Genomic DNA, 14,558 nt, shown 5'->3' with positions numbered 1-14,558 from the left:
ATGAAACTTCAACAATTTTAACCACAGCAAGGGCATTTACTGTATAGTCTTATTTTAAATTATCACTTTTAAAATAATTTATCACTGATTTGTGGTTCCACTATATTTTATTTTACACTTGTTTATAACTACACTTACTGTACTGTAGATACTCTATTTGATACACGCCTTCACACATTTTTTATTATATCAATGTTACAGTATATTCCAATCGCTTTTATTGTAACGAATTGAGATATTTGAACATCAAGGTATACATACTTAAATGCAATTGTTTGCACACAAACATGTTATGAGCATTTGGCATGAATGGAATTAATAATTAATATATTTTAATAATCATTTTTGAATATTTATTATTTTGTTACAATACTCATGCATGGTACTAAACATTAATTGAAAGCACTTCGTGATAAAGGTGTTACATTTAATGAAAAATGTTTGCCATTCATTTATAAAACTCTTTAAAAGTCTTTTAAAATAAGAAATCATGATATGTTTTCAAATGTTGAAAAATAAAAATTATAAGCGAACTTACAGAACGTTATAAAACCTGACAGTAAGTTCGTATATAAATGTTTTGGTTTTTACAAAAGGAAATCTTTGTTATGATATTTTTTAAAGAGGATATCATATTTATGTATGTTACTTTTATTGATATTGAATGTGTTTCGTTGATTATGTTTAAATACAACATTTGTTTTCTTTTTAGATGACAAGTCAGACAACTCAATGCCAGCTGAAAGAGAGTTCTGTCACTTACCATGTGACTGCAAAGTGTCGGCATGGAAGCCGTTTAGCAATTGTACCAAGCCTTGTTATACAGTTGGATCTAGCGACACCGGGGTGATCAGAAGGACCAGGGAGATCACAGAGTTTCCACGATTTGGTGGCGACACCTGTCCGCACTTGGTAGAAGAAGAACCTTGTGACGTATCAACCCTTGAACTATGTCCGGAGTATACATGGCATGCGTTTGTTTGGAACGAGTGTCGACTTACTGATAAAAGTAAAAGTTGTGGACCTGGTGTTAGTAGACGTCAAGTGTATTGTACAAGAGCAGATGATGAGGAGAGGAGAGAAGTGAATGAACACCATTGCACAGGTAGCAAATAATATCTCAACAAGATGGAATGATTTTGATAGATAATTACTGTTTGTTTTTGTACTTGAGTACTGTACTTCAGTATAATTATTTATGTATAATAATAATACAGTCCATAGTGTTAATACTAAAATGCTTTAACTTAAGTCATTTATGTTTATTTGTATTGCCGTGCTTTATGTATAAAACACTTTCGTCTGTAATAATTCTAACAGGCAGATTAGTAAATATCCAATTTGCAGACAGTACTGTTTTGATCTATCTTATTAGATACCATTAGTGCAGCTTATTTATATCTAAAGCTCTCTCTACACTATCAAACTTTTGTGAAAAATAAATGTGATGTGCCCATATGGACATGATAATGTCATATCATTACCATATTTGGACATATCATTACCTTATTTGGGCACATCACACTATTTTGATCGAACTAGATTGATTATTATTGGTAAGAAATGTAATTTTTAAAAATAATTTCAGGTATTAAACCATCAAACAGACTAGCCTGCCAACTGAACTGTCCTAATGACTGCCAGCTTGGAGAATGGGAGAATTGGAGTCCTTGTACAAAGTCCTGCGGTGCTGGTGGTGTTCACATTAGGACCAGAAAAGTTCTTGTTGAGCCTCAATATGAAGGATCTGAATGTGATGCTACAATGGACTATAAAGAGTGCTTACTTGTGAACTGTTCCTGGTGGTATTCTGGTAAGGAAGGGGTTTTTCTGGAATAAAGTTAGGATGATCCTCAATTCCATGGCCACAGCTTTAATTGCTATTGGTGCAGACTCTTAGACACTGTGAAAACACTTTATTTAATTATTTTTAACTTTTCCTTGTCCTTTCAACCCCAATATTCAAAACTGATTGCCCTTACTTTTTTTGCATCCATGTTTGATTTTCTGTAGATCTAGTGATATTAAATTTGTAGAAAGATGCTTAAAAGAAAAAAGGGACAGAAACTGAACACAAAACTTTGATTTTTGTTAAAATTGTTGGCAAATTATTTTGTAATGCTTTTATGCAATTTTCAGGTACATGGTCCGCATGTTTTGCTGCAAGTGGCGTTTATGGCGATTGTGGTGCAGGAACACAAAGTCGCAGCGTTTACTGTAAAAGTGCCCTCAATGATGTACTACCGAATGATAATTGTACCGGAATGGAGAAGCCAGAACGGAAGCAGACCTGCACTATTCCCTGTCCCGGAGACTGTGCTGTTTCCGAGTGGTCAGAATGGAGTACTTGCTCGGAAACATGTGGTCCTGTAGGTGGAATACAGATGAGGACAAGACTTATTTTAGGTGAGGCCGCATAACAAATTAATTCAAAACAAAATAACAGTAATATTAAGTTTTACGTTAAACCTTTTAAATTTAATTTTTTTAAATTTACTACAGACCATTTACTCAGGATTAAATGTTTTACTTAGTGAATTAGCGTTGTTTAAATGATTTTTTGGTTAATTATTATTTTTTTGTTTTTTTAGGCCTTTCCAATTCCACTGCAGAGCCTTGTATATCTGAGGATGAGTTACATCAGACAAGGGTGTGCGGACATTGGGATAACTGTCGCTCACATCATTGGCAAGTCTATCCTTGGGAAACATGTGTTTCTGATGATTTTGGAACATGTGGACACATGAACGGAACACAAATTCGGAAAGTTCTTTGTGAAATGGACTCTGGTAATTATATCTATCAACAATTTAAAAATTTAAAAAAAAAATGATTCATATCCTTTATGTATATAAATATAAAGGCAATTTATTAAAAGATATCCATATATTATTTAGAGTAACTTTATTTTTTCTTCGAGATGTAGATGTATTTCTTCATTGACAGTTGAATGGGTTTCAATTTTCACTAGATAGATTAATTTTTTATTCTGCTTAATTTTACAGAACCATCGATTGATGAGTCAATGTGTGATCCATCTTTGAAACCGAACGTCTCACGTCCATGTGATGTCATCTGCCCAATAGACTGTAGACTAAGCTTGTGGAGCGAGTGGACGCAATGTAGTGCGTCGTGCGGAAATGGCACACGATACCGAACACAACGTATCTTCACCCTCAACCATTATGGCGGTGAAGCATGCCCTGATGAGGCTGATGAAGATGGTGATTTGTTTGATATTTTTATGGGTAGATTTCAAGAAACCAAATGGAGTCTTGGTTACTACAAACGTTATTTATTTCCTACAAATATTATCACTGTTAAAACAAAAATACACAAAACATTTTTAAAACAGAGTCATTAACATTCAGTTCAATTTAAGTTAAATTGTCTTTTTACTTTACAAGACCCTTTACAAAAAACAATAAAGCATAAACATAGGGGAAAAAATCAGCAATGTTGATTTCTTATGTACAAAAATGTTAGAAAAATTCAGATATTCTATATTGTATACAAGCATATATACCAAAATACCTGTACAAAAAGTCAGCAATGTAGGTTTTTTATGTAGAAAAATTTCTTAGGAAAATTTCAATATTGTATACAAACATTCATACACACACCACCCAAAATTTTACAAAAAGTCAGCAATGTAGGTTTCTTATGTCTAAACATTTCTTTAGGAACATTTCAATATTGTATACAAACATACATACACACCACCCAAAATAGTACAAAAAGTGGGTAATTCTTACCGGTATGTCTAAAAATGTCTTTGAAAAATATGTATAAAAAACATACATAAACACACCACCCATAAATAAAGAGACTAAATAATATTGAACAGACATTAGATTTATTATCATTGATGATTAGTATTCGACCTAGTTTTGACATCACTCAAGTCCATCAATTACTCTTTCAATAAAATATGGTTATTCAGAATATATTACTACCAACACAAATGACTATATGTATCCATGGCGACCAAGCGTATTTCATAAAATGAAAGGGTAAAGTATATTAAAAAAATATTGTTAATAGATGGTTGCTTTAATGTAGTTTTCTTTTAATTCGTTAATGTTTTTTGAACATGAGGAAATACAAAGGATTGTGGTAATATTGAGTATGGATCATTTTCAAAGGCACTTATATAATATACATAAAAGCAAAAGTGGGAATAATGTAATGTTTAGTAGAACTACTTTTAAAGCAGTGGGTGGCCAAGCAGTTAAGACAGTGAAACCGTAATACATTGCCATACATCAGCAAGGGTTTGAGGCTCACTCGCTCCATGGTTCTTGTGGTAGAACGAGTCTTTTTGGATATTAGGACTATAAACCGTAGGTCCAGTTTATGCATCTAGCTCATGTGCACTTTAAAGAACCTAGTACATCGAGACGAGTAGGGGGTTTCCCCGGTGTACTAGTCGACACACACAGCCCCTGTCACACATAATCACTTATCACTTGATTTTCAGGATCTGCTGTTTAAGGTCACCCGCTATAAATAAGGTGATGAAAAACAAAATAAGTGTCCCTTTAATAAAGGAGTTAGCTGTAGTGTTTAAATATTTACTGGAAAGTGTGCCCTTAATAGGTGTGTCCCCATGTTATATTTACGACATTTATATACTGTTTTTTAACTGTCTACACAAACTAGTTTGACAAAAAAAAGTTTGCTGTGCCCAAATATGCTAGTGATATACATATGCCCAAATATAGTAGTAATATGACATCATCATGTCTATATATAGGCACATCACATTTTTTTGTCCCATAAAGTTTGATAGTGTAGTTTTATGTTAGGACAACATCATTAACATTAACGATTGTTAAATTTTTTTAAGGTGTGATCACAATAGCTGATGACTGTGCTGATGTGGATCCTTGTTACAGCTATTCCTGGCAACCAAACGACTGGAATGAATGTGAACACATTGGCAACAGCTGTGGTACAGGCCTACAAACCAGAACGGTTGACTGTCTTAGGAGTGATGGCAAAGTGATGGAGATAGGCAAGTGAATTCATTGTCTTTTTACATAAAAAAGTATTGGCTGGTACAGACTTGTGACTGTTGCTACTGTACTTCATGATCAATTATAGGGCTTGGTTTTAACATTGATTTTGGAAATACCAGTTTATCTAATATAAGTAAAAGTATCCTATGCTATTCCGTTATTAGTTGCTTCCCAATAACCCAATGTATGTTAAAAATAACCCATTTAATGCTGTATGCCAACAATGATGCATGGCAACAAGGGGCGAGTGCCAATATGGATGCATGCCACAAAGGGTGACTTAACATCGGTTCTTGAAACCTCTTTACTGTGTTGAAGAGATTATATACATTTAGCTTATATCTATTTCTTTAAGAACTTCCAGTAACTAATTTTACATAAATTACATTCTCCCATTATTTACGTAGGTGTTTGTTTGCGAGAGCTATTAGAAATTCCGCCAGACGAAAGTCAGCAGTGCTTTATGCCGTGTGAAGGCGACTGTGGTCTGACGGAGTGGGGTAATTTTGGACCGTGTCAGAAACAATACATCTGCAGTCAATATGTGGAGGGAGATTATTGTAGAATAAGAAGTAGAGCGTTCTTTCATCAAGGTAAGCCAAACTTTTGTAATTAATTTTATTTTGCTACTACTACTGCTACATATTACTGAGAATAGCTTTCATTTTAATTTGTAGTAGAGCTGTAGCTTGGTGGTTTAACATGCTTGCCTTCCAATCCTGACCTAGTGCCAGGGTTGTAACTCATGACTCTTTTAATCCCACTCCCTAAGCCCCAAATGAGACTTAGTTTATGAGCGCGATAAATTATAACATAGTTATCCATCCTGTAATTGGCGAGTTCGATGTGTATGAAATAAACAAATTAATAAATCTATTTCTATTTCAGAGGGGATCACGTATGACAACTCAAATGATCAGTTTAACCTTTGCCCTCACATTTCATTTCGTGATTTCCAAGACGGTGAAGAATGTGAAGGGCCTAACTATACTTACATGTGGCAGGAGGGCATATGGCGATCATGTATACCATTCACAGATAGTAAGTTATTGTTTAAAGTGAAAATTACTGATAATCAACAGTATTTAGAGGTCTTCTTACTCAATGACAGATTTCATCTAATTAAAGACCACTGCTCTCTGATGGCCACTCATTTGAATCAAAACTACAAACGAAAAGTTAAAAAATATTCTGACCTATCAACAAATTGCAAGATTTAGTATCTTTGTAATTGCTGACAAAATTTCTTATTGTTGTCCATAGAGGGTAATGCCTTATGCGGAGACGGTCGTAAATGGCGTACGGTTCTGTGCCTTCGTAGCGATGGTTTCCACGTACCTGAACACTATTGTGATGAAGTTTCTGCTGTTCCAGCTAGCTCCAAAACTTGTACAGTAAAATGCTCACAGGATTGTGAAGTGTCTGATTGGAATGAGTGGACAGTGTGTTCACACAATTGCGGACAAGGTCAGTCTCAACAAAAATCTTGATTATGTATTTATAATTCATATTCTTTTTTGGTATGAAAGTACATTATAGTAAAGTATATTATCATCAAATTCATTTTTTGTAGCTTATGTAATTTGAGTTGAGACTATGATCTTTGGTACAAACTTTCATTACATTTGAATATGTTTATTACTCTATTTGTTTGAAAATCAAGATTGTAAAAAAATTATTCATAAAAAACATTTCTGTTATTATTTGTCAAAAATGCAAATTGTTGGTGATTTCAGGAACAAAAACACGCTATCGAACAGTTACGCAAGAAATGAATCGTGGAGGGCGCTTATGTCCACCATTGGATGAAACAATTGTTTGTGAATTGAGGTCATGTGATGAGTTTATATGGGACGTTTCCGAGGTACGTTTATGTACAATCTTTAGTAACAAACAATTCAATGTTTGCTTTCATCAACCTTCTGATTGCAATCATTATCATCAAAATCTTTTATTTTGTGTTATTTATAAACTTATATGATCACTGCGTTTCTATTCTTTTGTGTAACAGTGGAACTCGTGTAAGGCAGTGAGTAGTGATTGTGGAACAGGAACACAAAGTAGATCTGTACGGTGTAGAGCTGGAGAAGAGTATGAGAGTGAGTGTGAACTAAGAGAAACTAGACCACAATCAAATGTGGCGTGCAACCTACCTTGTGCAGGTAAAAACAAAAACCATTTTTAAAGTAATATTGTACAGTGTTTCATCAATTTTTTAGACCTTACTGAGATATTCAGGTGTAACCCATTTATAAAGAATACTTTTTATTTTAAAAGTTGCCTAACTCATTCAATTTTATGCAAGTGTGTCAAAAAAACTGAAATAAAAATAATCTTTCATTTAGGTGACTGCGTTTTGTCAGAGTGGTCCAGTTTTACTCCATGCCCTGCAGTATGTTCACAAGATGCTGTGAAGACTCGAACCAGAACCCTTGTACGTCAGCCATCGTCAAATGGCCAGCCTTGCCAGTCGTTAGAAGAGATTGTGCCATGCAGCGTGGAAGACTGCGCTACAAAGTCATTATCAGTGGAACTAGGAGAATGGCAGGCTTGTAAAGCTATTAGCGGTGATTGTGGCAAAGGTGTGTTCTTTGCTTCAAATTTTCGTAAGCCACTGTAGGCCTACTGTGACAGTACTTCATTTTTATAGCATATACAGTAGTATATTTTTATATATTTTAATATACTGTATCCTTTTGTGTATTCTTCCATATTTTTTATAGTATGTCTTTGAATATATTTTTTATATAAATTCATTTTTATTATGTATTTATTATTTATTATTCATACTTATTCAAAATACTTTTATGTTTATTATTTTCAAAGGTAAACGACAAAGAACAATACATTGTATAGACAACAATGGAATAAATTATGATCTCAAAAGATGCGGTGATATTGAAGCACCCTCTATGGAAGATTGTGAAGTTATCTGTACACAAGACTGTGTCCTCGGAAGATATGGTGATTATTCTGAATGTAGTGATGAATGTGGTATGGAAGGTCACATGTACAGAGAGCGTGACATTTTGGAAGCAAATACAGGACTTGGTAGAAGATGTCCAAAGAACAGTCACTCTCTTGTGCAGGTGATAATAGTTGTACTTATTCGTTTACTTGTTCCCGCAAAAAGTTGGAGTTAAGGCAAAGCACTACATGCTTAAAAGCCTCTCTTGAACGAAATATCACAAACTTTAGTGGGCTGTTTGGCCCAGAATTTATGGACTGACAAAGCACCACATCAGCCGAAAGAGAATTCCACAACTTAACAACACGTCTAGAAAAATGTAGTAAATCTTTATTAGAATATAATTCTATTATTAATTATATTATATTATTATTTTCATGTGTGTATTATTATTTTGATTTTGATAATAGATTAAATCTCTCAATTTAACTCTCAATTATTAGTGACATAAAACAAATACAGTAAACGGTTTTACTTTTCATAAATAGACCAAGCCTTGTAACGTTGTTCCTTGTTATGAGTACAAGTTCCAACGAGGAGAGTGGAGTAGCTGCAGTATCAACTTGGAAATGGGGTGCGGGTCAGGACTTCGTACAAGGTCAGTGGAATGTCGTCGCAGTGATGACGCACTCGGAGCTGAAAGAGACTGTCTTATTGCATTAATATTAAATCGTATGTATGAAAATCTTAGTTTTACTTTTGTTTTTGTGTTTTTTTGTTGATACAGTAGATCTATAGTTTAAAAATGAACTTTGAACTTTATCCAATGTTTATGTCACCAATCAATTAAAGTATTTTTGTCCTAAATTCAAATAAAACACATTTTTTAGGTGATCCCTCAACTGTAACAGACATTGAGTTTGAACTTTCGTCAGCCAATAAGACTCAACTTGACATCCACACATCTGAGACTTGTGGAAGGCCTTGTCCTGGGGATTGTCAGGTAAGCCTATAAAGATCTTTTGAAAACTTTTACTATGTAAAGCCCTTCATATATATAAATCTAAAGGCAAATTACTGAAACATTATATGCTGTGGTTATCAGTTGCTGGATCTCAATGGAGATACAAAATAAAATATTTAAGCAAAAAGCTAAATCCAAACGATAAAGTAAAACAGCCAGCAGAATTGAGAATATGTATATAATCCAGTATATATTTTTCATGTGTGTGATGCATATATATGCCATTTTGTTGTGAACCCTGATTTTGCATAATTACATATTCATTGTGAACCCCGATTATGCATATATTTTAAATACTGTATGAGCCCTTACAATGCATACATATAACATTTTAATGAATTTAATGAACCCTGAATATGCATTGTTATATTATATTTAGTGTGAGCGCTGATTATGCATAATGTCATAACCATGTTTGGGCCCTGATTATGCATATCACTACTATTATGTGCAACAAGCCCTTTTATATTAGTAATATATATATATATGTGACAATTTCAATCACACAAACTGTTGTTATTATATCATTGCATTGATAGCTATGAAACTTTGATAGAAAAGAATAAAAATAACAACTTCTTATTATAGGTGACCAACTGGAGTTCATTTACCCCCTGTATAAATGATTGCTATGGTGACGAGTCAACTAGCCCAGTGAAAGTACGTACTAGAGCTATTATCAAGACGGCAACAACAGGAGGATTGAAATGCCCTGATGCGATGCAGGAAGAAAGGTAAATACAATTTCCCAAGTATTTTGCTTCGTTTGTTTGTTAGCACGATAGTTTTCACAATTTTTAAGTTATCGTCCTGAATGTTTGGGTGTTAATAGGTATATACGTACAGGAAAATTGATATATTGGTACGGTCATGCTATAAAAGCTTATTATATTAAAATCTGACGTACCGTATGAAAGATACTAGATATTAAATAGCACGCCCTCTGTATTCTTTTAACATGGACCAAAACATCAAGTAGTAAGCCCTCTATCCTAATAATGTTTTCTCGGATATATTTTGCTAAACACTTTCACTCAGTTTTTGAGTGCTTTTATTACAATTTATGTTGGAATTCAGTGTCTATTTTTTTTTTTTTTTTACTTTTTAAGTAAACTGTCTGGCAAGTGGAGTTCTATCTCCTCCCTTCTAGGTACTAACTCAAGCACTGTAAACATTAGCGATGATTTCTTCAAAAGTAATTCTTTGTATCTATGACAGGTCCTGTTTGGTGTCAGAAGCTATTTGTCCATTGTATATGTGGCATACATCCCCCTGGAATCTGGATACAAAGCAACGTGCTGTATGGTGCCAAGACCAAGGTTTGACCTCGTTTGACATTCAGTTTCATCATCACCATCATTTTTCTCCATTTCCTTTTATTTGCCTATAATTGTTTGACAGTCTACTTTACTCTTTTATTATTTTTATATATGAAAAGTATTTTTTTTTTTAGATGGGCTATTAAAATGTTCTTATGTTTGCCTAAAATTGACTACTACTCTACTCTTTGCATGATGTGAAATCATATTATATATGATAAGTGTTTTTTTTTTAGATGGCCGAAAAGTAACTGGAGGATGTATCCATAAATTAAAGCCAATATCAGAAATGCAATGTAGCAACGATTGTGAAGACCAATTCATGCAATGCGTTGACGGACTCTGTCAATGTCAAGATGGTTTTCAAAGTGAGTGCTGTCCATATCTGTAAGAGATTGAAGGTTCTAATCTTCAAGTAGATCTCTTCACAATGATTTTACATTTGTAAGCTCTGTCTACACTATCAAACTAGTTTGACAAAAATGGTTTGTTTGTGCTCAAATATGGTAGTAATGATATGCTTAAATATGGTAGTGATATGATCATGTCCATATATGGGCACATCACATGTTTTTTGTCACATAAAGTTTGATAGTGTAGACAAAGCAAAGATCTTTAAAAATTACAAAAATATGGTGAATAATTAGGGGGTGGGATCATATTCGGATTTAATTAACAACAGAATTAACTAATGTCTGGTGTTCATACGTAGCCTAAATTGGCCCAATTAGTGGGATTACACTTGAATATGGGATTTCATTTGAGTATGAGATTATCCTTGGTACAGGATATTTGGTAGTTTATTAATGCAATATTTGTTCTTCATTTCACAGTGTTTTTCAACGTTTGCATTCCATTAGAGGGATGTCAACTGGATTCTCATTGTCCTTTGTACAGTCACTGCTCAGAAGACATATGCCATTGTAACGTCGGATACATACAAGATTTCTGTAATTTTCCTATATTTTTGTTTTTACTTTTGTGATTTATAATACTAATAATTGTCTTTTGTATAGCGCTTAGCCAAAATAAATTTTCTCTAAAGGGCTATGACCACAAGGCTCGAACTAGGTAGAAATTTCATATGCTATGCGAAAGAGATGGGGTTTCAGCAACTGATTTATGTTTATTAAGTGAACTGATACTGTAAATTTATTAAAATGAAGCATTTTAATGTTTTTCTGAATTAATGAAACAAAATATTTGGTTATAGGAACTCGACCATGTGTAGTCATTCCATAAATGTAAGCTTATGTCGATTTGGAATTGAAAGGAATCCCCAGTTATGCAATTTATCATTCTTTTACTATAGTTGTTTTTTGTAATCTATTTATAGATGGTCTTTGCAAGGTTGATGGTGCATATGATAGCAGTGGAGTAGCATACGAGGATGAATCAAGTAAAATATTCATTTTTTTTACTGCTTTTTTAGTAGATATTTTCCTCAATCCACAAAAAACAAAGAAAATATTTGACTAGAAATTTACCCAGACATCTTCCACAATCACACCTAAAAATGATTGAAGTTGGATTGTGGAAGTACATTGCACTATGTTTTTAATGAAGCCATTGCAACTCTCATTAATTCGGTTTTAAAACTATACATAAAATGAGAGTTATTATGTGTAGCAACTTGGTGTCATAATATAATCATATGTCCAACAGTGATTGTAAAGACTTGTCTGCACTATCAAACTTTATGTGATGTGCCCATATATGGACATGATAATGTCATATCACTACCATATTTGGGTATATCACTACCATATATGGGCACATCACATTTTTTTGTCACATAAAGTTTGATAGTATAGACAAAGCTTAAAGACTTTTTTTTTTTTTAGATATCTGGATTTGGATAGTGATTGGTGTGTGTCTCTTGATGATTATTGTCTTTGTTATATTTTGCATTCTTATATTCCGGTATGTATATCATTTATTATTATTCAAGCCAAATATATATTATACAAAGTACTTCTAATCTAAGATTGGTTCCCAAGAACAAGCAATCTCTAGTGAATACAAGTAATCTGACCAATCACTAGTGACGACTCATTTGAGCTCAAAATTCTTATTGGTCAATTTGCTTAAAGAATTGTGCCTACATCCTTGTATAATCTTCAGTATTATACATATTAAGGTAGCTCAGGGTCTATTGTTTTAACACTTTGACTGCCAAACATGAAGATCTTCGTGTTTGGAAACACAACGCTTGAATGCCAAACACGAAGATCTTCGTGTTTCGCGTTTTTTTACGAAATCCGGTAGATAGGTTAATTATTGGTATATACTATAAATATGAAGACTATATTCGGTCTGGACCGTCAATATTTTACTATTTGAAAGTAACTAATCTGGTTACGAACGACTGTCAAAATGGTACCTGTCGAAATAACAAACACCGCGCATCACAGTAGCGCGTAGTGCGATGGCTTGGCGCATTGTGTATCCGTTGCGCGCTAGCTATGCCGCTGAAGCATTACAAAGGTTTTTGTGGATTGACATGTTTGTTTGTTGTCTGAATAAAAAATAATGGAGTCAATTTCAATATGAAGTCTTTAATTTGATTATTGTATGTATACCCTAATTGTTTTGGTGTTTTACTGAAAGTGAGTGAGAGTATCACGCAACAAACTTGTTTTAAAATGGTATGGATATTATCATCAGTTTACTATCTAGGCTAGTAGTACTAGGCCTAGTCGTAAAACGGTTCCGGACCAACTTTAGGCCTGGTTAACTAGGCTTGGTGTCTTTACTATGTGGATTTTGCCGAAACATTGATGTAAGATTTATAATTTATAAAATGTAATACATTTTTCGATAGTGATAACTTGTTTTTATAGGCCTATCGGTGGCGTGTAAGTAACTTTTTCGTTGTTTGTTGATCCCACCGGGCGATATTTTCATATTGTGATGACTTTCTTGCGCGAAACTACGAAAAACTAAAAAAGTGGGTTACTTTCATTTTACTATTACGATTTACATATTGCGATTTAAAAATCGTTCTTGTACCATTGTAAAGCTAAAATCTTTATGATTATTTTAGTCTAAATTACATATAAATCAGATCACATACATAGTTTCAATCAGCTTTAATAAAAACATCGAATTGGGCTAAAAACGCTGGCGGTTGCAGTTTCTAACTGGAAAAACCTCTGGCAGTCAAAGTGTTAAGAAACATAAAATACAATATATATTTTTTTAATGAAAATATAGAGTAAATGTGTGATTATTTATTTATTTATTGTGTAATAAAAAAAATAGATTCTCTCTGTTTCATCAATTGATTGATGTTTGATTCACAAAGAATGTAATCATTTATAGTAATCTTTGATAAAGTTGAAAACTTTTTATCTTTCTTAATTATATAAGTTTAATTTTAAATATCTTTTATTTTTTTAGGATCTCAAAGAAATTAATGAAAAAAAAATTCCTTTTATCATTCTTGTTCAAATGTTTTAACTAATCAATTTTAACAAAAGTTTTCAAGTCTATTAAATTTTGTTTCATTCGTTTTTTTTTCATTTATGTTATCAACATCCTGTTTATAATTCATTTTTGATATTTTCACTTGTCATAGCGTGACAAAAACATCGGCAGCGAGTTTCAAGAAGCGAATAGGTTCACAAGCCTTATATCTTATGCACTGCATTTGTATTTGCTTGTCTTCATTTAATCACAAATATTTATTCATTTATTCATCCATTTCTGTGAATTCTAATTATTTTGTTTTATTTTGAAGATTTTGTACAACATTGTTTCAACTTCACTCACGAAAATGGTCTTGAATGCATTGTCACATAATATTATAAAGCTCTTTCTTCACTATCAAACTTTATGTGACAAAAAAATGTTATGTGCCCATATATGGACATGATAATGTCATATCACTAACATATTTAGACACATCACTACCATGTTTGGGCACATCACACTTGTTTTGTCAAAGTAGTTTGATAGTGAAGACGGTGCTTAATGCTCTGTCTATACTATCAAAGTGTATGTGACAAAAAAGTGTGATGTGCCCATATATATGGACACGATGATGTCATATCAGTACCATATTTGGGAACTGTATCACTACCATATTTGGGCACATCACAATTTTTTTGTCAAAGTAGTTTGATAGTGAAGACGGTGCTTAATGCTCTGTCTATACTATCAAAGTGTATGTGACAAAAAAGTGGGATGTGCCCATATATATGGACATGATGATGTCATATCAGTACCATATTTGGGAACTGTATCACTACCATATTTGGGCACATCACAATTTTTTTGTAGTT

At 33.2% G+C, this 14,558-nt stretch overlaps 1 protein-coding gene across 3 annotated transcripts in view; it reads left to right on the top strand.

Moving 5' to 3' along the window:
• LOC140055711 (thrombospondin type-1 domain-containing protein 7A-like) overlaps positions 1–14,558 on the top strand; it is a 39,008-nt gene that overhangs the window by 21,367 nt on the left and 3,083 nt on the right. Inside the window, exons 4-25 of one of the 3 annotated variants that reach the window (XM_072101088.1) lie at positions 713–1,105; positions 1,589–1,813; positions 2,140–2,406; positions 2,592–2,789; positions 3,006–3,224; positions 4,850–5,017; positions 5,429–5,614; positions 5,910–6,062; positions 6,285–6,488; positions 6,758–6,885; positions 7,033–7,183; positions 7,367–7,603; positions 7,848–8,110; positions 8,478–8,661; positions 8,820–8,932; positions 9,542–9,687; positions 10,172–10,272; positions 10,509–10,640; positions 11,106–11,222; positions 11,609–11,671; positions 12,117–12,195; positions 13,853–13,893. In XM_072101088.1, the coding sequence (XP_071957189.1) occupies positions 713–1,105; positions 1,589–1,813; positions 2,140–2,406; positions 2,592–2,789; positions 3,006–3,224; positions 4,850–5,017; positions 5,429–5,614; positions 5,910–6,062; positions 6,285–6,488; positions 6,758–6,885; positions 7,033–7,183; positions 7,367–7,603; positions 7,848–8,110; positions 8,478–8,661; positions 8,820–8,932; positions 9,542–9,687; positions 10,172–10,272; positions 10,509–10,640; positions 11,106–11,222; positions 11,609–11,671; positions 12,117–12,195; positions 13,853–13,893 (3,768 nt within the window). The remainder of the gene's footprint in view (positions 1–712; positions 1,106–1,588; positions 1,814–2,139; positions 2,407–2,591; positions 2,790–3,005; positions 3,225–4,849; positions 5,018–5,428; positions 5,615–5,909; positions 6,063–6,284; positions 6,489–6,757; positions 6,886–7,032; positions 7,184–7,366; positions 7,604–7,847; positions 8,111–8,477; positions 8,662–8,819; positions 8,933–9,541; positions 9,688–10,171; positions 10,273–10,508; positions 10,641–11,105; positions 11,223–11,608; positions 11,672–12,116; positions 12,196–13,852; positions 13,894–14,558) is intronic. The other 2 variants (XM_072101087.1, XM_072101086.1) reach the window with 2 other exon arrangements.

Source organism: Antedon mediterranea, chromosome 7 (assembly GCF_964355755.1).
Source record: "Antedon mediterranea chromosome 7, ecAntMedi1.1, whole genome shotgun sequence".
Classification (NCBI taxonomy): Eukaryota; Metazoa; Echinodermata; class Crinoidea; order Comatulida; family Antedonidae; genus Antedon; species Antedon mediterranea.
This window is presented reverse-complemented; position numbering and strand designations above follow the sequence as displayed.